Source organism: Branchiostoma belcheri, unplaced genomic scaffold (genome assembly GCF_001625305.1).
Source record: "Branchiostoma belcheri isolate BF01 breed outbred unplaced genomic scaffold, Haploidv18h27 scaffold262, whole genome shotgun sequence".
NCBI classification, from domain to species: domain Eukaryota; kingdom Metazoa; phylum Chordata; class Leptocardii; order Amphioxiformes; family Branchiostomatidae; genus Branchiostoma; species Branchiostoma belcheri.
In genome coordinates, this window is record NW_017803868.1 from 50,128 (window position 1) to 76,005 (window position 25,878).

At 40.2% G+C, this 25,878-nt stretch overlaps 1 protein-coding gene across 1 annotated transcript in view; it reads right to left on the reverse strand.

Moving 5' to 3' along the window:
- Positions 1–25,878, reverse strand: part of LOC109472031 (fibronectin-like) — a 33,969-nt gene that overhangs the window by 2,171 nt on the left and 5,920 nt on the right. Inside the window, exons 3-15 of the mRNA XM_019771601.1 lie at positions 13,880–14,115; positions 12,421–12,616; positions 10,877–11,106; positions 10,258–10,530; positions 9,851–10,123; positions 4,803–5,063; positions 4,441–4,582; positions 4,024–4,148; positions 3,642–3,788; positions 3,173–3,262; positions 2,859–2,915; positions 2,678–2,733; positions 2,361–2,501 (exon numbers count right to left, since the gene is read on the reverse strand). Coding sequence (XP_019627160.1) covers positions 2,361–2,501; positions 2,678–2,733; positions 2,859–2,915; positions 3,173–3,262; positions 3,642–3,788; positions 4,024–4,148; positions 4,441–4,582; positions 4,803–5,063; positions 9,851–10,123; positions 10,258–10,530; positions 10,877–11,106; positions 12,421–12,616; positions 13,880–14,115 — 2,227 coding nt within the window. The remainder of the gene's footprint in view (positions 1–2,360; positions 2,502–2,677; positions 2,734–2,858; positions 2,916–3,172; positions 3,263–3,641; positions 3,789–4,023; positions 4,149–4,440; positions 4,583–4,802; positions 5,064–9,850; positions 10,124–10,257; positions 10,531–10,876; positions 11,107–12,420; positions 12,617–13,879; positions 14,116–25,878) is intronic.

Genomic DNA, 25,878 nt, shown 5'->3' on the forward strand with positions numbered 1-25,878 from the left:
AAAACCCTGTCATGATCCGTTGTGTTGGGAATAATGGATGCTGAAAAATTCGTCCCCTTGAGCCAGGCCTCGTATCCGTCTTCTTTTATGACTCTTTTCTCGACAAACTTTTTTGCAGTCGGAGGAGAGCCGTACGAGATGTACACGTGAAATGTCGCTTCTACATCCCACCAGTTCATACGGATAACCGGGATGACGTTATCAGCTGGAACATTGAAGGCGTGGTACACCATAGTTGTTCCGTTGGCGTTCTCTTTCGCCGTGCTTGGACTTTCTGTAGTGACGTGTGATGACCGGCTTGCTGGCTCTTGTTTCTCATGGGACGGTACAAATGGCATATCCAGTTTTACCTTCTTGTTTTTGGTAAAGGTTCCTGAATTCTTTGAATCGATGGTCAGAAACGCCACTGATGACGAGATATTTTGTCCTCCTGTCGATTTACTCCAAGAATATGGGTTCTTCTTGAAAACTGACATCTGAAAAACACACGGTACAACTTATTGTTTGGCATCCTAAACAATTTAGGGGTTTTAAATTTTGGGCTTGGAACAACAATTATTAAAAAAAAACAATGATAGAATAATGGCAGAAGACAATGTATTTTTTGCGTATTTCTTACCTTGATGTCCATCATATCGTGTGCGTTGGTCAGATTTGTTGGGGGGATATTTGCCACAATATCCCCCGAGCCAATGTGAAGGTCTTTGTCAGACGGAGACCTTGCTACATCCACAGCGAAGTTTTCTGTTTTAAAGCTTGATTGGTATTTTACATCCTCGGGCTGCAACGCCAGTAGTGTGTCGGCCACCTGGTCCAGAGATGCCACAATGATCTGAGACGCTTCTCGTTGCTGAAATCAAATAGCAACACGTTAATAGTGCTGAGAAGGACTTTCCTGTATTGCTTGGAATACTTTAGAATGCGAGATTCAATTTTAGTGAATTATCATGTTATCAGTAATTACATTTATTGTGCGAATTGACATATTGTTACAATCCTTACCATGTCTTCCTTTTCCTTTTGCTTCTCCTTTAAACACCTTCAGCTGCTGCCTCGGGGAGAGATCGGTGGCACTCGTGTCGATAAGATCACTTTCTAACGCATTATCGAAGTCACTTGCTATTTGCGTTTTCTGTTTAGGTAACACGTCGATGGCTGCTGAAGCCGTCTGCACCAAGGCTGTAAAAAAAGAAAATAGCTTTAAATGTAACTCATCCGAGAAAACTTGAGTAGAGCAGAGTTGAGTTAAGTACTACAGTAGAGTGGGGTATAGTATAGTACAGTATATTATAGTATAGTATATTATAGTACAGTATCAGTATAGTATAGTATAGCATGGCATGTCATGGTATAGTATAGTATAGTATATTATAGTATAGTATACGTATAGTATAAGTATAGCATAGTTTAGTATAGTATAGTATAAGTATTGTATAGTATATAGTTTAGTATAGTACAGTATAGTAAAGCATGGTATGGTAGGGTATAGTATAGTATGGTATGGTATGGTATGGTATGGTGTGGTATGGTATGGTATGGTATGGTATGGTATGGTATAGTACAGTACAGTACAGTACAGTACAGTATAGTATAGTATAGTATATTAGTAGTATAGTATTCTAGTTGAGTGAAATATAGAAATTAAAAATTAAGAAGTGAAAGGAACCAGGGAAAGTAATGTAAAACTCTCAACATTAAAAAGGGGTAAATCGAAGCACTGCTGATTCCTGACAAATGACGAAGATATATTATATTTTATAAAACAAGTCATTTTTAGTGATCTGTACATTGTAGACAAAAAACAAAGGTTTCTTACCATCAGCTATGGTCTCCATATTCTCTATCGAAATGCTCTGTGATCCCCGAGCCGCAGTGGCAAGCTTTTCTATGATCCAGGCAGTGGTTTGCTGTAATGAATGCGAAAGAAAATTAAAGTGACCACTGTTATATTTTGATTTGCTAACAGTCAGATGAGTTACTTCTAGCATACCAACGGGAGCTCAGGGAGTTTAGAATCCTACTTAAAAAATTGTGTTTCGGGAATTTTTTTGGGACCATACTAGCAGATTGTGTCGTATGCCGCACCGGGGCGGAATCTGTGAGGGGTTAAAAAAGATGATTCACGCAATCCTCAATTGCTGCCTCCATGCAAAATTTTGTGAATTTCAAGTCATTTTATTTCTGCGATTCTTTGACCTTTTGATCTCCGGTCTTATGGACTGCCATTCACTTGCCATGTGTATTACGCAATATCAACCTAATTTGTGCAGAAACAAACAAACTGACACTCCCAATGAGATACCGAAACAATACTTCCGTCCCGAAGGTAATAAAATAAGACTAAGTAAACTTCAGCTCACCAACACCGACGGTGACATTTCTGATTCGGCGGCATCAGCAGGCTTGATGATGTCATTGATGCTGGCTGCCGCTGCAAGAATGTCTTCTGCTCCCAGCGTTTCCGGTAAACTTTGGTCTAGGCCTTGCACCAGATTCTGAAGCTACATTTTCCCAATAATAAAGTATTAGTGATGGATTATATCTTACTGGCACATGGAAAGGCGAGTGAAAAATGTTTGTCGGACTGTCCAAAAGCCTTAATGTGCAGATGTCACTACGTATACGAATGTAAATATATTCGATGTTTATATCTAAAACAAACCAAAATTCGGCACACCTTTTCAGCCGGCTCCTCCGTGGTCCGTTTGGGAGATGTTGTGTATTTGTTGATGTCTGAAATTCAGACGCAATTAGTATCTTAGTAAATTCATACAAATATGAAAAATGTAATGTATACCTGATAAGACAGTGTACAACCCAGCGTTAGTTATATATTGTGAAACTCAATAATGACTTACCTGGAGTAGATGTCTGTGAGATACGGGGAGGCTCCGTTGATCTACCAGGGAAAGTCACTGCGAACGAAGGAAACATACCGGTATGTAAATCATAAAAACTCGATTTATCATTAAAAAGTCATTAAAAATAATTCACAGATTATATTACATGTTATATAAGTTTATGTCAGAAAGGAAATATCACAGGAAACGATATTTTTAGACCTTTCCATACTTCGATGTTTTAGGGGATTCAAACACAACGAAACAATGGGATATTTGCTCTATGTTTACGTATGTTTAACATGGCTAGATAAAATTTACGAAACTCTTACTGTAGTTTGTGGTGGTCCATTTGGCCGTTGTTATTGCGTCTTTATTCAAAGCCGTAGGCGACGGTGATTGTGTTAATTTAGAAGTGGTTCCTACAAAAAACAAAAATTAACATTAACAGTTCACACCGTTAATTAATGTGTTTTATTTTTCTAATATTCCAACGGCAGTCTGTAACATAAGATATTTTCCATGTTTTTCCACGAAAATTTTTATTTAATCAAAAGTATGAGATAAATGGTTGTGCTAAACAAAATTATCAAAGATTAGGCATTTGCAAAAGCAGTACTATTAATGGAACAAAATTGCCATGAATATAAAATCTTATATGATTATCAATATTTTCGGTCCTTTTCAACGTTGAATGGTTCTTCTGTCACTTTAAATTTGCCAGTTTTTTAAACTTTGAAAATAATTAATTAAAGCCGTCACAACCAAATTGGTAGTAATGAAAACTTAATTTAAATGTACTTTCAAAGTCCCGACTGTGCACGTCGCTATCATGTGCTGTTGTAGACTCTGTTGATAACGGAGAAGTGGTCGAAGTCGTTGTCATTCTATCAGAAGTGGAGACCTCTGTCGTTGAGTCAGTGCTGACCTCGATTGGCGATATAGATCCTTCAGAAACAGAGTGATGTTTTTAAAGCGTTACAAATCTCCGTCGCTCAAACTTAACAATGAACCGACGTAAAGAAACTTTAATACGGAATGATTCAAAGTACATAAAGTTAACGAATTGCCTAGGTGAATAGAATACATACGCTTTTTAATACGCTCTACTCTACTAAATAAGGAAAAATAGCAAGACAATTTAATACGCCACGCATGACTGAAGCATAAACATACACCACACCTGTACTATATGAAAAAGGGATGTCCACACTACGACCAAACTCGCTGAAGGCCCCCATTTTGAAGACGTAGGTGGTTTCTGGTACAAGATCCGTGACGTTGTAGGACGTTGTGTGCCCCTCAAGTCTAACATGGAAACATTGTCATTAGAAACAGAATGAGGAAAATACGACATTAGGAATGTACATCAATATTTAATTTCACTGGGTTTCAACTATGGCAAAAAATATTTGTAATTTTCTGAGAATAGTCGAGAGACAAGAAGCAGTTTGCAGCAGTAAGAAAGGAAACACTAAATACATTAACAGTAACGATATCTAAAAGAAGAAAAAGAATCGATTTTAAAATATATCAAGATAACATAAATCATATGATATATGCTCCAATAGTCTCTACTTACTATCTTATCAATTTTTACCTGAGGAATGTTCTTGTACTGCTAAATTCGTCTGAGATTTCCAAGTCGTAGGATAGAATGTTGGCCACAGGTGAGGTCCATTCCAGGAACAGCCAGGTCTTGGAGGACTTGGTGACGTTCAGACGTGAGGGTGGATCTGTGTCTAAGGTAGTTAGAAAGTAATATTAACACACTAGTAGAAGTAGAAACAAAGCCAAAAGTGATAAAATTGTACAAATGCCCCGTTCTTTCCAATCAATATAAACTCCCCCTTAAGATTATACAAGATTCAACAACAGCTGAAATATGTTGTTGGCATTCTTTTTTTTTCAATAATTTTACCATTTTATTAAATAGTAACGGACCTCTGCCGTACCACGTACCTGTAATAACACTTGTACTGACGGCGAGGCTCCTCCCAAACCTGCTAACGGCCACCAAGTCAATGTCATACTGAGAACCAGGAACCAGACCTGTCAGTTTACAGCTGTCTACATCCCCTTGTTCCATTACGGAAGTACTTCTTCCATTTCCTGTGTACGTAATGTTGTATGCGGTGATCACAGCTTCAGGAGGTAACCAGGAGATTGTGACAGTGCTGGTTGTCTTCTGTTCAATGTACAGTGCTGTTGGACTATCCGTTTCTGAGGATAAACGGCAGAGTGTAAACATGTAAACATGCCCCTTATGTTACATTCTTCAAAGATCAAAAATATCTTTTAGCTGCTATTTTGCCGGCTTGTTTTCCCATGGTTTAAACTGAAAACAATACCTACTACAGAATACTTATATTCACAACAATTCATTCAAATACAATACAAATCGTGAATTTCTAGCAAGAAAGATAGACTAATTCTACAGGCCAAATGCATGTGTCTTGGCATTACTTCGGTTGTGGTTTTTACATGGTATTTATAGTATGGAGGCCCTAAGGCCCATTCTTTATTAAGAGTCATTGCATGAGAAAACCAGGCAGTGGCCGGAAGATGGGGGTCGGCCAAATCCGCTCATATTTTGTACATAGGATAGGTATGGGGAACTATCACCAGCCATATGATTAAAACCCTCCAGCTCTTTTTTGTTATGGAGTCCTGGAACCCCCCATGGAGACCCTCAATAATTGGAGAATTTTTGCCTGAAAATTCACGAAATTCAGATCGCTCTCTCCAGAGTTCTATTAAAGATGCTGATATATGATTTTGATTTTTACATTTCTTCATCTATCTAGTCTAACCAGACGAAATTTGAAGCTCTGGCATTGAGCTTTAAAGGGTATGCTTGGGGGTTATCAGAACCATTGAAAGCAGACTTGGAACTTTTTTGAATATTAGTCATTTTTAAAGGGCTATTTGTCACACAATCTGCATTTGTTTGGATTGGTTTTGATTTTTCTGAATAGAGGAACATCTATTCATTAAGAAACAATCGTCGTTTATTTGGGATCTAAATATTGTGAGTCGTGGGAAGAGGCTAATTATGGGGTATTTTAGCCTCTGAAAAACAATAAATCAAGCAATTTCCCTAGCATAATTCAAAAGGTATTGACTAGAATATTGTCTTTTTGAATCAGAAGTATGCAGGGGCATGATGACTCCTAAAATAAATGCAAAGGAATTGATAAAGGCTCTGTATGGGGGTTCTGAGTATACTTCAAAGAGATTTAACTGATTTATCATGTGAATAATGCTAATTGCCCCACTTCACGTTAGTGAATTATTACTAACTTGCAGTTTGTGCATAGAAAAATAGTTATGAATAATTTGTGCTCTGCATGGGGTTTAATGGGACACCTTTCACCTACTTTTTCCTTTATAAGTGTGTATTTTTTTACATTATACTAACTACCACCCCCTCCATAAGCTGTTACCGTAAACCCTATACACAAGCGTTACTAACTTGTAGTCTGTGTAGACAAATGGGTTCACAATACCTTTTGGCTCGGCATATGCGTTAGCATTTATATCAGTATATCAATGAGTGTAAAGTTACAATGTGCAAACACCAAAATACGCAAGAAATGATCAAGCAAACTGATAATTTAGCATGGCTCCTACTTAGCCCCACAGTCATTTGGGGTAGAATCCGATATCGTGGGACCCTCCCGGGTGAAAGGCTGGGCAACCGGACGGTCAATGTCAGACAAATTGAAGACCTATCTGAATTACATTTCAACCAGGGAGCTACATGTAGGTTCGGGCCAGAAAGCTGGTGTTGTACAAGTGGCTCAGGAGATGTCAGGCTGATGGGAAGCTGTTCTAGACTGATCGGCCGTTGTTCTAGCCAATTTAGTGCCGCACAGGCAAGCAGTGACAAACCATTTTGCTGAACTGTTGGCATCAGAGACAGCAGGAAAACACAGAATGTGTGGCCACTGACATAAATAGGTGATGCAAAAGGAATGCGAGTGGCACTTATTACAGTAAAAGACAGTGTAATTAAAACTAGCATTCACTACAGTCAGCGGTTATAGTGAAAGACACCGATTGTAATCTCGTGCGAAATAGCAACAAAGGCCTCAAATCACAAAGATGAATGAACTAAAGCTCATAGCAGACCATTTCCATCTGTGCGTTACAGACTCGATGTGAGGAAAGTTATTTACATACAGGAATTAGGGACCATCCTAGAGCTGGCACACAGACATGTGTAAAATGATTTTTGTATTTGGTAGGAGTTTTGTTCCATAATGTGTACCAAAGTGTAAAAAATATTATATGACAGTTTTTATACAATTTGTCAAGTTTAGGCATGAAAAGTACTTGTTACCAATTACAGTAATTGTAAAACTGGAATGTCATTTTTATCATTATTCATTTCAACAGTTTTCAAAAGTACAGCTACATGCAATTATCCTATGATTGCATCTTTGCCGTGACCTTGTTATGGTCTTGTTTCTAGATAATGCCGCTACATGCTCTGTATCCATTTAGCCAGGGTACAATGTATCACATGGTACCACATTTTGAAGGCCTGATAACTCCAATGTCCTCCAAACCTAGCATTTTTATTATGTGCAACATAGTAGATATATGGAAGTGATTCAGTAATTTATCTAGTTAATGACATATTAGAGAGCCCAAGCACATGTATTTTAATCTAAAAGATTGCATGACAAATGCCAGTACAAATATCCGTTGAAGAAAGCTAAATATCTAGCTATGTGAGTTTAGAAGAGTTATCAGTGCAAGACAGGTGGAAACAAGTTGGGCAGAAACTTGTTCTGGTGTGCTACTTGTGTTTTTGTTTGTGTCAAATTGTATACACATGTATAATGTAAAAAAAAATAAAGGAAGCAAAGTATGTGAAATGTGTCCCATTAACCCCCATGCAGAGCCCAAATTATTCATAACTATATTTCTATGCACAAACTGCAAGTTAGTAATAATCCACTAATGTGAAGTGGGGCAATTAGCATCTTTCACATAATAAATCAGTTAAATCGAAAAGACAATATTCTAGTCAATACCCTTTGAATTAGGATAGCGAAAATGCTTGATTTATTGTTTTTCAGAGGCTAAAATACCCCATAATTAGCCTCTTCCCACGACTCACAATATTTAGATCCCAAATAAATGACGATTGTTTATTAATGAATAGCTAATGGAGGGCGTGGTAGTTAGTACCATTCAGATGCAAAGTCAAAGTATTTTTAAAAACCCATGCAGAGTCTATATCACTTTCTTTGCATTTATCGCTTTCTCCAAGAATGGTATATTTTCGGTGGCGTTCGTTTGTGTCTGTACGTGCGTGTGTCACGATAACTTGAGAAGGATTGGTATTTGATAAGAGGGTAATGATGAGACCTCAAAATTCTTAGATTTGGGCCCCCTGGCAGCTTGTTAAGGTACTGTAGCGAGATTTTCAGTTTGATATGTCATGATCTATACATGCCAGTATCAGTAAATGGCTCCTCTGAAAAAGTGAAGCTGTGGGTCCTATAGCAGATTTTTTTGAACTGCAAACTTGTGACGTGTGTATAAGAATGAGAGGAACATCGTCATATATCAATTATGAAAATGAAGACTTAATTTGCAAAATTAATTAAATTGGTAGTGCCTGTGGTTTATGTTGGTACTTGGTTGGTACTTTAATACTTGCGGCATTTATAAGTTTATTGAAGTTGAATAACAGAAAACATAACTTATGTGGATCTCATTTGCATAATTCATAAGAAAATGCTAGAATGTCAAACATTTATAATTAGCAAGCCATTAGGTTAATATTATCTGGCGAAGGTAGGAGATAAGGAACTTTTTTCAGTAGTCATCATGTCCCTAAAGATTTCTGATCCAGCAGTAAAGCTTGTTCTGGTGTGCTACTTGTGTTTACTTGTGTGTGCCAAAAAAATTGTATACACATGTATAATGTAAAAAAAAAATACACACTTATAAAGGAAAAAGTAGGTGAAAGGTGTCCCATTAAACCCCATGCAGAGCCCAAATTATTCATAACTATTTTTCTATGCACAATCTGCAAGTTAGTAATAATCTACTAACGTGAAGTGGGACAATTAGCATAATTCACATGATAAATCAGTTAAATCTCTTTGAAGTATACTCAGAACCCCCATACAGAGCCTTTATCAATTCCTTTGCATTTATTTTAGGAGTCATCATGCCCCTGCATACTTCTGATTCAAAAAGACAATATTCTAGTCAATTCGTTTTGAATTAGGCTAGCGAAATTGCTTGATTTATTGTTTTTCAGAGGCTAAAGTACCCCATAATTAGCCTCTTCCCACGACTCACAATATTTAGATCCCAAATAAATGACAATTGTTTCTTAATGAATAGATGTTCCTCTATTCAGAAAAATCAAAACCAATCCAAACAAATGCAGATTGTGTGACAAATGGCCCTTTAAAAATGACTAATATTCAAAAAAGTTCCAACTCTGCTTTCAAGGGTTCTGATAACCCCCAAGCATACCCTTTAAAGTTCAATGCCAGAGCTCCAAATTTCGTCTGGTTAGACTAGATAGATGAAGAAATATAAAAATCAAAATCATATATCAGCATCTTTAATAGAACTCTGGAGAGAGCGATCCGAATTTCGTGAATTTTCAGGCAAAAATTCTCCAATTATTGAGGATCTCCATGGGGGGTTCCAGGACTCCATAACAAAAAAGAGCTGGAGGGTTTTAATCATATGGCTGGTGATAGTTCCTCATACCTATCCTATGTACAAAATATGAGCGGATTTGGCCGACCCCCATCTTCCGGCCACTGCCTGGTTTTCTCATGCAATGACTCTTAATAAAGAATTGGCCTTAGGGCCTCCATACTATAAATACCATGTACCATGTACAAAATTTGAGCGGATTTGGCCGACCCCCATCTTCCGACCTTCCATTGATTTTGCCTGGTTTTCTCATGCAATGACTCTTAAGACCCCGATGGCCAATTTTATATTTGAATACAAAGTGTTCTTACTTGTTCCCACAGTAATGTCCACGGCTGGTCCCTCGCTGTACCTGTTGGTGCTTGCGGCTGATATCACATACTCTGTGGCAGGGCTGAGGTCACTAAATGTCAGATCTGTTTGACCCGTGGGTACTAGCTGTGTGAACAGGCTCTCATCTGTATCACTCCGCCCTATCCACATCCTGTAGCCAATAGCGAGTGAGTTGGACTTCTGCTTCCACGAAACTGTGATGGACGTTTCTGTACTGTCTTTCAACTTGAAGTCCTCAGGTGGGGGCGTCACTATTAAATGCACGAATATCACATTAAAAAACGGTTCGTAGAAAACGTGAAGGGCAAAGGCGTTAAAAATTGAGACTTAAGATCGCTAAGGTGCATTTTTAGTAGCGGAAAGTAAATGCTGTAGTTATACTCACATGTTGCACAATTGACCTCAACAGACAAGCTCTCCTCATACATCCCAACAGCTACAAGCGTCACGCTGTATTCTCGGTCAGCTAGGACATCCCGGAGTACCTGTTTCTCATTCTCCGGACCAAAGTCTGTTGAGATGACGTCGGACGGACTGTCACTAACGAGGGTGTAGGTCACTCTGTATCCGAAAAGCGGCGCTCTCGGCTTCACCCAGCTGATGGACAGTGAAGTATAAGTTGCTGTTGAGCAGGTGAGGAACTGTGGACTGTCCGTTTCTGAAACACACAAATACACCGAAATATTAGACTGTCTTCTCCACTTTACCACCAAGCTACTTAGGACACCACATAGTTATGTTAGCCACAGTAGTACAGTATTACCTCGTTTTTTTTCAGATACTTTTATTACACATTATATTCAATTGGTATTTTGACAGTTCCATATTATTGGTATCTTGATAATAATATGTTAATAACGCATAATTTAGAAAAAGTAGTTTGATATAATATTTACCGGTGAATTGGATTGCATTGGATTGGATTGTGACGTCACAACTTTTTAATGTTTAGTTAGCCTAATAGCCATTAAGAATAGATGTATAGAAGGCATAATGATAATTACCCGTATATACTTGTACTTCACACAGGGTCAGTACTCGGGAGGGTCCGGGTAGACGGACGCCCACATACCGTCCCATCATCCACAGACATGAGACGGAAATGGACGGCTGGTCCAGGGCGATGTGATGATCACCTCCACACTTGGGGTTCGTGCTGACCTGGTCGGAGTCCCCGATGTGGATGTTGAAGGGGTTGAGTCGCCACGGACCTGCGTCTAGGCTGTTAAAATGACTACTCTGTGTGTAAGACAAACAAAGGCGCTTTATTGGCGTTTTATGAAGATGTTACGTTAAACGTTGGTTTACACAATATAATACGTATTTACTTTGATAGATCATTACTCATAAGCTTTTATATATAACTGATTAACAGAGAAAGATAGACAAATATAAACTACACAGAAATTTAATTTCAAACATAAATTGAAAAATATAAATCACACCCCAAATGCATACAGTTAAATTTAATAATAACTTTCGTCATTGGATGATCAACTAATATAATATATGCAAAGAGGGCCTTTTTTACTTAATTTATGGGAAATGTATAAAATATCAATATCATAGCAATGGTTAGTCAATTCCGCGTCACCGTGTGGGTTTTTTCTCCATGTTGGTAATACTTTTGAATTATTTAGGAGACAAGAATACCCCAGTAACAAAAGTTCTTAATTTTCCAAAAATTAGAAAATGAATATTTGAATATGTTTGTTTTAATGAATTCATTTAGATATTTCTGACTGAAACATTTTGAAAGTGGCTTTACAAAGATCTCTTTATTTAGATTAAATTTGAACTACACATGTGTTTCTTTCACTATTCGAAATATTTAGAAATATTTCAAACAAATAACCAAATGGCAGATGTGGGTTTTGCCCCCATAAAAGTAGTTTCTAATCCGACTCTTCGGTCTTCTTCTGTATATTTTTAGATTTCACTCATGGACACTAGTGGCTCTTTAGTTGTAAGGCATCAATGCCTGAGGCCTAGGCAGTCTACCCTGTACTTCACAGGGATGTGTGAATTACTTCCTTCCCATCCCACTGACCTATTTACAAAATGTTAGAAATAATTAAAAATAATGGTAAAAAATGGTAGAGTGTTGTTAGAAATATTCAGAAACTATTGGAAATGTGATATTCCACATCAAGAATATTTCACAAGTTTTACAAAACGAGGGAATTTTTTTAAATGTTGAAAAGATATTCAAAATATTTCTGAATTATGGAATTTCTTAGACAAACCATTACAAAGAATTCACAACATTTCTAAGTAATGACAAAAATAACCGACACGGTAACGCGGACTTTACTCTTACACCCCTTGACTAATTCGAAGTCCTGTAACTCTTGGTAAGTTACTAAGTACCTGACTTGCACGAGATATTCAGAACTTCTATGTTATGTTCGTATATCCTTATATAATTCTAGTCTGTGTTTTTGAGAAGTTTTTATGTCTGCGTGTTTGTTTGTTGTTGTTTTTTGTTTGCTTGTTTGTTAACCATTAATCCTGATGTATATCCATTGATCGACTATGTATTCTGAACACATACCTGGCAATCATGTACGATTGACCGAGATCCACCCACCAGCTTGGATCAGTCTCTCCTGCGTCTGCAGTGACAGTACAAGTTCCAGAAAAGAAGTTGGTATCGGTGTTCCCGTCCACGGCACGGCTGGCAGCCCGAGTGTGGTGCTCAGTGGTTGTTTGGTACGCCGTCTTCCCAAGTGCGACATTGACACCTGTTCCGGACGAGAGGACTGTCAATATCAGTATTATAGACCCGGATTACCTGGAATACTACAGTAACGTACGGCAGCGATCGCACGACCCTTTCTTTCTGCACATACCGGGAGTAAGTGCCCTGGGACTCTCACTGCGTCCCGCATTAGCGTCGCTTACTGACTTACGGCGGATTTGGGAAGCGAGCTATTTCAAAAAAGTGGAGACACAATTATTCGAGAAAATTAACTTCTGGTTTTTCTTGATTTAAGTATATGGGTAGGTCTTAATGAGAATTTATAATGATTAGATTTTGGGCCCCCTGATGCTTGTAATGGTAATGCATATGAGCTCCCGGTTTTTTATATCTCGTGATTTAGATCTGCTAGAGTCACGAAGCTGTTCTGTTTAGAGATGACGTGTGTTTGGGTATTCCAGCAGCCTGTTCTGAAACTGTGGGAGTATTCGTTGAAACGTATTGAATGAAGGATAACCCAAGAACCAGTTGACAGATCGTCGTGATTTTAAGTATGTTTAGGAGCTTAAGAGAGTTTTTTTATAATTAGATGCAAACAATTATATGCAGACGGCACTATTGCCTTGTACATTGTAGGGCCCAAAATTTGAAGACGATTGTAGTCCGCAGTTGATGATTTTAAAAATTCTTATTTTCTTCTTCTACTTTGTAGGCTTCGGGGCTAAGAATAAGTAGCAAAGAAATGGTCAAAATTTTCCTAATTTGGTCAAATTTTGTCTATTTCACCAGTTTGATGGGTATAAAGAGAGACCTGAGCGGTGAGGTTTTGCCTGCCCATACTGGATGGATAAGTGAGAAAAATAAAGCTTAGAAAATGGAAGTTTTGCCCATATCTTTAAAGTTTACATGCATGGATTTTTGTCCGACAAATATGACGGATTGGGCAAACTTTTTGGCCGTCATGAGCGGCAAAATTCCGTCAAATGAAACGTTCCTGAAACACAAAAATACACCGAAATATTAGACTCTCTTCTCTACTTTACTACTAAGCAACTGAGGACACTACATAGTTATGTTCGCCGCAGTAGTACAGTATAAACTTTTTTTTTCAAATACTGTTATTACACATTATATTCAATTGGTATTTTGACTTTAGTTCCAAAACGATGGTACCTTATGTCTATAATGCATAATTTAAAAAAAAAAACGTAGTTTGATGTAATCTTTACCGGTGATCACAATTTTGAAATGTTTTGTTAGCATAATAACTAAAGACTAGAAGTATAGAAGGCATAATAATAATTACCCGTATATACTTGTACTTCACACAGGGTCAGTATTCGAGAGGGTCCGGGGAGACGGACGCCCACATACCGTCCAATCATCCCCGGACATGGGACGGAAATGGACGGCTGGTCCAGGGCGATGTGATGATCACCTCCACACTTGGGGTTCGTGCTGACCTGGTCGGAGTCCCCGATGTGGATGTTGAAGGGGTTGAGTCGCCACGGACCTGCGTCTAGGCTGTTAAAAATGACTACTCTGTGTGTAAGACAAACAAAGGCGCTTTATTGGCGTTTTATGAAGATGTTACGTTAAACGTTGGTTTACACAATATAATACGTATTTACTTTGAACAGTCTCCAATATAAGTTTGGAATTCCACTTTTCCCATTTTGACAAGTGCTGATATTTTCAATATAAAAGCACTTGGTACAAAGTCTTTATATATGATTGACAAGTACGATGTATAGTTGTCAAATATGATAATAACTTTCATGAATATTCATTTTGAATTTTTTCTTCCTGCAGGAATTCCTGCAGATTCTGCAGGAATTCCTGCAGGAAGAATTCTTCCTACAGGAATTCCTGCAGGAAAACACTTTTTCCTTCAGGAATGTCCTGCAGGAATTCCTGCAGGAATTTCTTTCCTGTAGGAATTCCTGCAGGAGATTTTGCAGGAATGACTCAATTCTGCAGGAATGACTCAATGACAGTGGGATATGAGTTCTTTTAATATCATTGTGTTTAACTTTGTTTTTAAACTATTACACCATGCCTATTTGCATAATATTATTATATGTGGACGATGAGGTTTAACTGATCATTCTTCCAATAATCTTAGATACTAGTATAATGCAGGAATGATAACTCAATGACAGTGGGATATCTTTATTATGATAGTGCTTAACTTTGTTTTTAAACCGTTACACCATGCTTATTTGCATATATGTGGAGGTTGAGCTGAATCCTGGCCAAAGAATATGTTCAAAGAGGTGTTCTCTACATTCCCGCCAAGATTCCACGCTGTACAAACTTTTTGAGTTTTGAGTTCCTTTCTTTGGCAAAATTTACGGTGGAGTTGCAGCGGCTCTGGTGCATTTAAGATGGCAGGCTCTAATCACCTGACACCTCAATCCATTTCTAAGCGCGATGTGTGATACAATCTGGATAGGCAAAACGCCTTGTGAACGCATTTTATTTTGTTTTGCTTTCCTCTTGATTCTATATATCAATTGTTTTGACTTTGATGAGCTGTTTTGCTGTTCGCTGCGCGTATCGGAAGGGCGCAACAGCAAATGACTATGGAGTATTTGAGTATGGATAAATGACAGGATAAAAAGCAAAATTGAGACTGTTAGAAGGAAGAAAGTGTACTGTGAGTGAAGGACAAATTTACATGACATATGAAGGCACCAACCAAACTACAAACTGGTCAGCGATCTCAGGTACGTCCATCGCGGCAGGTCATATAGGGTCATCGCGATGGTGTGGGGCACAGAAACAAATGAACAGAAACAAATGTACGCTCGCGTGTGTACGCAATTTTTGTACGCACTGATTTTGCTTGTGTCTAACGGGCTGTTTGGTGGTTGAAGAAGCCAATTTTTGAGTGGCAGATACTGTCACATGTTGATGATGTTGTCCAAATGAATGTGGTGATAGTAACACACACAGCTTGATTGGAGCAAGGGTGTTTTACAGAATGGCTAGATTAGATCATGGAGGTAGAAAAACAACCATGATTAAAATCTGATACACTTTTATTTAACTTTTTAGTTTATTGATCAAATTGAGATACTTATTCTTTATAAACAATATCTGATATTGAAATAATGGTCAGGAGTACTGGACTGTCAACACTGCCTGCTTTTTACTGTAGAGTTGAAATATGATGGAAGCTTTAGGGATAATTTGTCAAACAATATTTCTAATTTTGGTGCCAAAATCCTACTATCTGAGCCTAGGGAGACCACAAGGACCACAATCCTGTACAAAATTTTAAAGCAAAAAAATATTCTGCAGTAGGACCTTTCTTATGCGGGTTCAACTTTAGGTCAGTCAGGTCGGTTATTGTTCTTGGACATGCAAATCGTCACTGTCTAATTATCACATTCAATTTGATACCAATTACCCTTGGAGAAAACTGTCAGAGGCATCTGGGCAGCTCCAGAGTCTAAGGAGGCCTTGCAGAGCCTGAAAACATACTGTCTAGTGTCCCAACTGGATTCAGCAGATTCTGTATCTGTATCTGTATCTGTATCTGTATAGCCGGTATAACCGCCTTTCGGCGTAACACACCAGCTTCGCAGGCACGCGGCGCGGCGGCAGCTGGCTATATTACACCGATCGACTTGTTACACCTAACCCTTGAACTTCTAGCTCTAGACATTGTTTAAAGCTATCTATTGACAATGCCCCTACTGTACTTGGTGACAGTGAGTTCCACTCTGCGATAGTTCTAGGAAAGAATGAATTCTTGAACACCTCAATCCTTGGTTGATAACTCTGGTACTTGAATGCGTGGCTATTTCTTGTTCTCTTCTGGGCTGGTATTAGGTACTTAGTAGTTGGGACATCCACCAGTTTATTAGTCATTTTGTACATCATGCATAGTCTAGACATCTTTCTTCTGTCTTCCAGTGAAGTCCACTGTAGGTTTCTTTTCATTTCCGTGACACTAGCACCTCTTACATAGTTGTTCATACAGAATCTTGCAGCTTGATTCTGTACCCTTTCCAATTTGTCTTTGTCTTTCTTTGTATGTGGATCCCATACTGTCGCAGCGTATTCTAGGTTCGGTCTTACAAGTGACGTGTATGCAAGTGATTTTACTCTAGTTGGACATGCCCACAGATTACGTTTAATCACTCCCAATGTCTGTTTCGCCTTAGTTGTGATATTATTAACATGTGTACCCCACTTCAGTCCGCTTGTCAGCGTGACGCCCAGATACGGATGGATTTTTGTGGTTGCTAAAGCCTGACCACAAAACTGGTAGCTAGTTGCATGTGGTGTTCGTTTGTTTGTTATGTGCATAATGTAGCATTTTTCGGGATTAAACTGCATGAGCCATTTGCTTCAGATAATTCAGATGATTCAGATAATAAAGGATAAGAATGACTCTTACAAGGATTTTGGGCAGGAGAGGAGATTTTAACAGATATTTGTGAAAAATTTCGAACATAAATGTAGAAAGAGTGTGCTCTGAGACTCTTTTTCCAAACATAGAATTGACTCCAAAGGGACAAGACAAAAAACATTGTAGCCTGGCAGCCAGACCATTAAGCTCCTAGCCTGGGACTTTGTGTCCAGTGTGCTATGGGTCTGGAACCTAGGCTATTAAGCTACCTTGGGCAGTACTGTCCATCTGCCCAGGATTATCATTTGTTAGGGCACACTGTTTTCTTTACAGGGTTGGTTTTGATTAGTTCCCCTACAGGACAGCAATCAATAATCATTTTATACAAAGACTGGCTTATAATAGCCTGGTATCCAGTCTTATGTGATTGGGGATGTTGGGGTGAGGCAGGCTGTGTCTTCAGTGGGCCTAGTAATAGCTTCCCCAGTGCAACAGGCCGACCTGTTACGCTATAGTCTAGAGATAGCAATTTGCTTGGGGATTTGATTTGCCCCATCACGGGTCCAAGAAGATTATAAGGACCTGGGCTGATAAAAAACCTCTAAGCTCAGGCCTGCATGTGGACAAGGACAGTAGAACAAAAAATAAAGAAAATTTATTGATTTATAACATTGGACTACTCTGAATGTTTCGATGAAGGTTAGACATCCAGGTAATACGATATGCCAAAAACAGTTACTCAAGCAACTGGATATGATTTTGAAAACGTCAGACGTTTCAGCTAGTAGCTAGTAGCTGAAACGTCTGACGTTTTCAAAATCATATCCAGTTGCTTGACACTGCTCAAAAATCGGAATATCCGGACGTTTCCGGACCTGTACATGTCCCGTGAAACTTGGCGTGCCCGGGTGTGTCCGGGTGTGTGCAGGAAATGTCGGCCACGGCGTGTGCGGGTCTGTGATTCCTCCGGACACGCCCGAACACCTGGTAATTAGTCGTGTGTACGGGAATATACGGGCCTGCACACGTCACACGTACTGCCAAACAATAAGGGGTCACCATACATGTAGATCGTTTCGCAAATGCGTAAATTGAGAGGTGCACATGTGTTTTCAAAGCCGGTAAGAAGAACGGGCAAAATGCTGGTTAGAAAACAATATTATTTTCACTCCTGAAATCTACCTAAACATGTCAGTTCGTTCCATGAACCGAATTACTACCTAAAAACGTTGTAGGTAACAGGCAACGCAACACAAAGACAAGACATCTAGATTGGATGGTAGAGGAAATCAGCGTTACATTAAAAGTTGGTGAATAGAATAAATGTTGTTTGGGGGCCGATGTCTGCTATAAACTCGCCCTCGCCAGAGTCTGGTTGACTTTTGGGCCACACCAGGCTTATATAAACTCTGCTAAAGAATCTAGAAGGATATATAAAGCTTGGTATGAACAAGGATTTTATATGAACATGGAGCTTCAACTAGGTTATGATATAACGTCCTTGGTATGAATGGGGTCTCTGTATATATTTGTAACTATAACCCTTGCTATGAACAATGAGTAGATTTCTTTGTGTGGTCCATCGTCTCCCCGCATATATTAACGCCTCATTATACCAGCACCATATTGAATCTACAGTGGGCAAAAACAACAACACAATTACTGATCAGAATTTTACCAAACTAGTCTATTGGGAACCTTCGACCTTGACATATTTCACCTTTGGAAACATGGTCGTTTTCTTTGGTAATGAGAGGGACCGCTCTGGTATTTTTTCAAATATCAGCCCACTTTAGTGTAAAAATAATTTTTTGGAAGAGGCAAAAGATGCATAGTTTACTTGTACATTGTTGTAAGATGTGTATTGTGGTGTCATGGTCAGAGACGAGATGGCGCCTATGTCTTATTTACCTTGTTTGTTTGTTTTTATATAAGAGAGGTTTAACTTCCTTGGTTATATTTAATTTTTATACTTTAAGAACACGAAGTTGAAAACATTACACGGGTAAACTGCAAATTATGTGTTGATGATAACATTCCAGACTATTTTATAGCCTATGTTTTTTATTAGTGTGCGTGCAACTTTTACATAATAGACAAGCAGGACATTTCACAACTCTTTGTATATCATTATTCCTGCGGTGACCTGTAAACCAGACCAGCCAATTGCATGCATTTCTCTTTGTTGGGGTTTGAAAAGAGGGCCAATCAACGCTCGGGTCATTATTTTTGAAATCTTTCCGTTACATGCCTGGTTGTGGAGCGTGCATTGTACAACTATCCTGGACACAAGCAACACGCTAGGAACTTAGTGAGAGCATGGAGATAGAAAAGGGTCCATGGTGAGAGATTGTGTCATATCTCATCATCAACACAGGAATATCGGTATTGCGCCTTTCTACGTAAATTGGAGCAGTTTTCAAGACAAGAACGCCGTGGGACACTGGCAAGACGAACTGGGACAAGACTACTCTCCAAGCTGAGGTTGATTGGGAAGATTGTGAACGTCAGAGTATGCCTCGTTCTTTGGAAAGCCGGTAGCCAGGATCCTGGGAACCAGGCTGCGGGCATAGGCGAGTGATAGTCCGCGTGCAAGAGAGTATTAGACCGGACCAGAGGACCGATGTACACCCCTCCGGACTATACGCTGTGTCCCGACTCAAGGCCGTGCTGTGGCACAAGATGTTCGGCCCGTGGGTCACCGCCTCAGCGAGGCTTGTTGCACAGCGCGGAATAAAGAGCTTGGGACGGCTTCTAACGACTGGTGCCCAGACGAGACTAATATCTGCCCCCGTGACTAGCTGCGTCAAGGCAAGACACAGAAGAACGAGACGTACAGTTTGTTTCAGCTGAGCTGAAAGACCGGCCGAAGTACACTGGAAATATTGGAGGCACACAAAACACAAACAAAAAGTCACAAAGCCCAAGCACCATGTACAATTAATAAAGAAAACAAAATTATGCAAACAAAAAGGGGGGATAAACGGCTATGATGCTACTTTACATTACAAAAGGCATATTGGAGGGGGGGGGGACGTGTGCGGGTGTGTACGACCCGTACACGAGCTGATAATGAGGAAGATAATTAGGTGAAAATTACCGCTAATTTATGCATATTTCATACACACACTCAGAGGTACGTGTCACGTATCCAGGTGTGTGCAGAGATTTACGGGTGGCGTGTGCAGACGTGTGCAGGCCTGTACATGGCCCGGACACCTGAGTGGTTCATATCCGGGCCGTGTGCGGGCCCGCACACGCCAAGTGTACGGGTCGCGCACACCTGGAAATGTCCGTATATTTGGAATTTCCAGGCGTGTATACGGGAGTATACGACCCGGATACGTCGGTTTTCGTCTAGTGTGAGTAACTGTTTTTGGCATATCGTATTACCTGGATGTCTAACCTTCATCGACGTATCTTGGATCATTACGGTAAGTTTTGCCTGAGCTCTGTGAGGGATCTGGAGAAGACCAGCAGGAAGATTGCAGATTTCCGGAATCATCTACGCTTCAGTCTACTCTGCCTCAAGGTAAGTATCACACCCACCAGCCTACGCCTAAAAACTTCCATCAGAGGCTTCAACGCCAACAAGATCATCTTCAACGCAGAAAGAAAACTACTAAACGAAAGGGTAAGACAGATCAACTACAAATTGGACGGTCTAAACGCGAGGAAATCTAACCTTGAAAAACTACTGAGGGAGAAACTATCAGACGAGATTTTTGCCGAAACTAAAGAGTTCATAACACGCGGACAACTTGATCAGCACGAGAAGGGAAAAGACAGACAGAAGGCCAAATTTGATCGTTTACAGCAAAAGAAGACTATTAGCGCAGCAGATAGTGACCCAAATTGGAGATCAAACAGTTCCGAACCCAAAACCACTACACAGGCCAAAACCGACGAGAGGTGGGTAAAAAACCTAAGTAGCCATACTCTCACAGAACCAGAGAAATCACTGCTTTCTAAAGGTCTAAATTTTGCAGTAGCACCCAACAAGATTCCCAGTATTGACATTGTGACAGAAACCGAGTCAGCAATTCGTCGGGCACGTTTACCACAGAGATAAGCTGAAGCCTTGCGCACCAAAGTAGCTACCACCCTGAAAGTCTCCAAACCCCCCGCTAGTAACATCACACGGGAAGAACGTACCGCTCTCAAAGATTTGGCCACCAATCAAGACATTGATTCTTCCTGCAGACAAGGGCAGATGCACAGTAGTCTTAGACAGGGAACAGTACGACAGAAAGGTACAGGACCTATTGGGAGACAAAGACACCTACATGCCCTTGAAAAAGGACCCCACTAACAAGTTTAAAGGGAAAATCAGTTCAGCTCTCAAGAAATTGCAAACTGAAGGAGTTCTGGATCGCCCCACCTACCTAAAACTCAATCCCACAACGGAACAACACCCTGCTTTCTACGGCCTTACCCAAAATCCACAAACAAAGTGTCCCTCTACGACCCATAGTCTCCAGTATAGGCTCTGTCACCTATGAGTTAGCAGGTTTTCTAGCCAAGATTTTAGGACCACTAGTGGGGAAATCTCAGCACCATGTACAGAATAGTGCCGACTTTGTCAACAAAATCAAAGACATTCATGTAGAGGATGATGAAACCATCACTTCGTATGACGTATGCTCACTTTTCACCTCCATACCACCCAAGGAAGCAGTGTCAGTAGTCAAGGAAGTCTTGGAAGCCGATGATACACTTGCAGATAGAACCAACCTATCCGTTGACCAAGTTTGTGAGCTACTAGAACTCTGCTTAGGATGCACATACTTTACTTACAAAGGACAGTTCTACCAACAAATGCACGGCTGTGCTATGGGATCACCAGTCTCACCAATTGTTGTAAACCTGTACATGGAGAAGTTTGAAAACAAAGCCCTCAGCACTTTCAATGACACTCCCCCGGCCAACTGGTTTCGATATGTAGATGACACTTGGTGCAGATTGAAAAAGAGGGTAGCTGCTGACTTCTTTGACCACATCAACCAGATAGATGACAACATCAAGTTCACACAGGAGCCAAGCCATGACAACATGCTCCCTTTCCTAGACACCAAAACTATCGTAGAGGAAGATGGTAACCTTCGTTTCGAAGTGTATAGGAAACCAACCCACACTGATCAGTACCTGGCCTTTGATTCCCACCACCCTTTGGAACACAAACTAGCAGTGATCAAAACTCTCTTCCATCGTGCAGACAACATTGTCACTTCAGACCAAGCCAAAACGGACGAACATAGACACCTCCGAGGTGCCCTGGCTAAATGTGGCTACCAAAACTGGACTTTCAACAAAGCGCTCAAACCTTCAGATCAGTCTAAGAAAACCCAGAAGTGCAAACCATTGACCAACAAAAACAAGGCCAACATCACTATTCCGTATGTCCAAGGAGTATCTGAGAAACTCCGACGGATCTTCCAAAACTTCAACATAGCCACTAACTTCAAACCTCACTCAACCCTCAGACAAAGACTAGTACACCCTAAGGACCGACCTCACAAGGGTACCAAGGCGAATGTTATTTACAGACTCAAATGTGAGGAGCCCAATTGTAACAACACCTACATCGGAGAGACAAGTCGACCGCTTAAAGTAAGGTACAAAGAACATTGCCGACCTAGTGCCAACGGCCACTCCTCAGCTATTTTCCACCACCTACGACACAACCAGGGTCACTCTTTCAAACTCGAGTCCACGGATGTCTTAGACCGCGAAACACGCTGGTGGGAACGGGGTGTCAAAGAGGCAATATATGAAAGAATGTACAACCCCACCCTCAACAGGGAAGGGGGGCTACGGGTCGATCTTTCCGGCACTTGGGATTTGGCACTCCCAGCCCCGAGGACAGACAACACTTAAGCTCCTGTCCCGTATAACAGGAGCTTTCAGACTAATTTGCATCATCTTGTCTTGACTTGTCTGACTTTTGTTCCTTTTTCGACTTCCAAAAAATTTGTCTTCACTTTATTTGCATATCAATCAACAGGTTGTGTATATAAACCTGCTTTCCCCTCTGGTCTCTCAGTCACTGACGAAAGCTAGTGGATACTAGCTGAAACGTCTGACGTTTTCAAAATCATATCCAGTTGCTTGAGTAACTGTTTTTGGCATACTCTGAATGTTGACGGCGTATTCTATATATTGTAACTTATTGCTTTAATAAATAACTTATTGTGAGTTCCTTTTCTAATCTTTGTGCAGAATAAAAGATCCTACTTATTTCAGTAATGTGTTGTGGAAAATTACTAACTGTCATGCAGGAGAGAATTATCAAGGACCTCTTCGGCACAATAATACTAAGTTTTCTTTTTGTCAGTCTTCTTTTTCTGAAAGTTCTTTGGCAGTTCAGTCTCAGCAACTGAGCAAGGGCGTGTAATGAAAGCTCCTTGGTCTGAGCAAGGACTACTATCTGTGTGTCTCTTTATATATCTTTTGTAAGTAAATGTTGAAATTAGAAATGATGGCGTCTCTTGTGAGAATACATCTGAGCATGGTCTGAGTTTGGGAGAGTCAACTTGAAGGTTCTGTCCTCCCCTATACTATAGCCTACTAATATTTGATCCTCCGAACTCCTTATTCTTGTCATGCAGTGGATGTAAACACCCTAGTTAATGTCATGGTGTGAATTGCCTTGATTTGCATACAGCCAACAAAAGGCACAGTCAGTGGGCAGATACCCTAAGGGAGCCTGGGAGGATAAAATCTTCTGGGCTCTGAGTCAGTGGACTGGGTCAGAAGCCTGAGAAGGGCCTGGCCTGTGCAGTTGTTGGAAAGGAGCTGATCCATAATTGGCTAATTTAATATCAGACTCCAATGCTGGAAAATCATCCTCATCACATTCTTGCCCACTTTATTCCAATACTAGGGTTCACAAGGATCAAATTTTCAATGACCACAGTGACTGTCGCCTTCATTTATCCATAGAGGTAGAAAAATGAGATTACCTCCATGATTTATCAAACACTTCCAAACCTAAATCTGTGAGAGACAGATCCAGTATCTTATTCCCATGAGACTCTATAGATTAGTTTTGCATTGTATCTGTAGGGGGGCACACCCCAGTTTTTTTAGTCACAATTCGATGCTGCACACCTTCAACTTCGTGACCTTCTCTTACAGGAAATAATTCTGAAGCCAAAACACTGTGTTTGCAATTGAAGGATATCCCCAGTCTAGCTACCAGAACAAAAGAATTTCAATTTTTTTAACCTCTCAAATTTCAGTAAATTTGAGGGGGCAAAAAAGGATTTTTTGATTAAAAATGATGCCAAACATTTGCCTTTTTCACGTGCATGTAAGAAACCAGGAGGAGACAGTAGAAACAGATAAAAACCCCTTGGTCCCGGGCCGGATTCGAACTCACGGCTTATCCGAACTCACGGCTCCCGGGCCACAGGCAGACGCTCTAACTGAGTGAGCTAAAAGGTCCAGACCCCTTGGCTGGGTCAGTTGGTAGCGCCTATAAACCCCGAACTGTTACACTACTCCCCTTTTCTTTGCAAGATTCGTCCTCGAATCTTCCGAATTCGACATCCCTGGAGCGGCACTCTTTGCCAGAACTCACAGGGCCGGTGTGGGATTACCAGTGTAAGAAACCAGGAGGAGACAGTAGAAACAGATACAAACCCCTTCGTCCCGGGCCGGATTCGAACTCACGGCTCCCGGGCCACAGTGAGACGCTCTAACTGAGTGAGCTAAAAGGTCTAGACCCCTTGGCTGGGTCAGTTGGTAGCGCCTATAAACCCCCAACTGTTACATGCAATTAAACACACTATGTTAAATAAAAACCAGTTTTTGAAAAACTGTTTGAAATGGCTAAATATAAGTCTGGTCTGAATGGGGTCCAAAATAACTTATATTGTCGGAGAGAAAACGTGCATTATCAAGAAAAGTATTAAAAAACACTGAGATTGTCACAAAAGCCCGTCGCATTAGGCATAGCGACAGCACCCACAGAACGCATAAAAGGCATGTCTGGGTCAAACCAAAGCACAACACTCAAGGCGAAAGAATACCCGAAAGTAAGCCTCGGGCCCGAAGTCAATTTTTACCCAAAACACACCACTTTTTACACTTTCCAGCTATGTTAGTAGTTTGAATACCATTTTGCAGCAGATTATGAGAAAGGTGAACTCAAACATGAACATGATCGAAACCCCATTATTCCATCACTTTTTCACCGCGCACTACCACGGACCCCTGCATGTAAGAATTGGTGTGTGCACTGTTAGATTCGCAGGGCCTAAAGTTTATGGTTTCGGAAAAAAATGGACAGTCCGTGGTGTTTTTAAATTCATTATTTCTCCTTGGCTTTTCAAAGAAGAACTTTTAAAATATATGTTGAAAAGCAGCAAGGGAGTTGTATGCACAAATCGGCTTTAAAAATGTTTGTTTTGGTTAGGAGTATTGGACTGTCAACACTGCCTGCTTTTTACTGTAGAGTTGAAATATGATTGAAGCTTTAGGGATAATTTGTCAAACAATATTTCTAATTTTGGTGCCAAAATCCTACTACTGTATATCATATGAGCCTTAGGAGACCACAAGGAGTTAAACAATCCTGTAGAAAATTTTAAAGTAAATATTCTGCAGCAAGACCTTTGTCATGCGGGTTCAACCTTAGGTCGGTGAGGTCGGTTATTGTTCTTAGACATGCAAATCGTCACTGTCTAATTATCACATTGACACCAATTACCCTTACCAAAATCTTCTGGGCTCTGAATCAGTAGACTGGGTCAGAAGGGGGCCTGGCTTGTACTCTCCAAGCAGAGGTTGTGGGGGAATAATTGTTAGCTTTTTATATACCAGTATGGTCCTTTTTTGTCGGTACCCTCACCGACGGTGTCCGTGCCTGGCGACCTTCTCTGGCTTAATGGATACTGGCCAATTTGATACTGCCTTTTTGCCACCGAAAGGGATCAGCT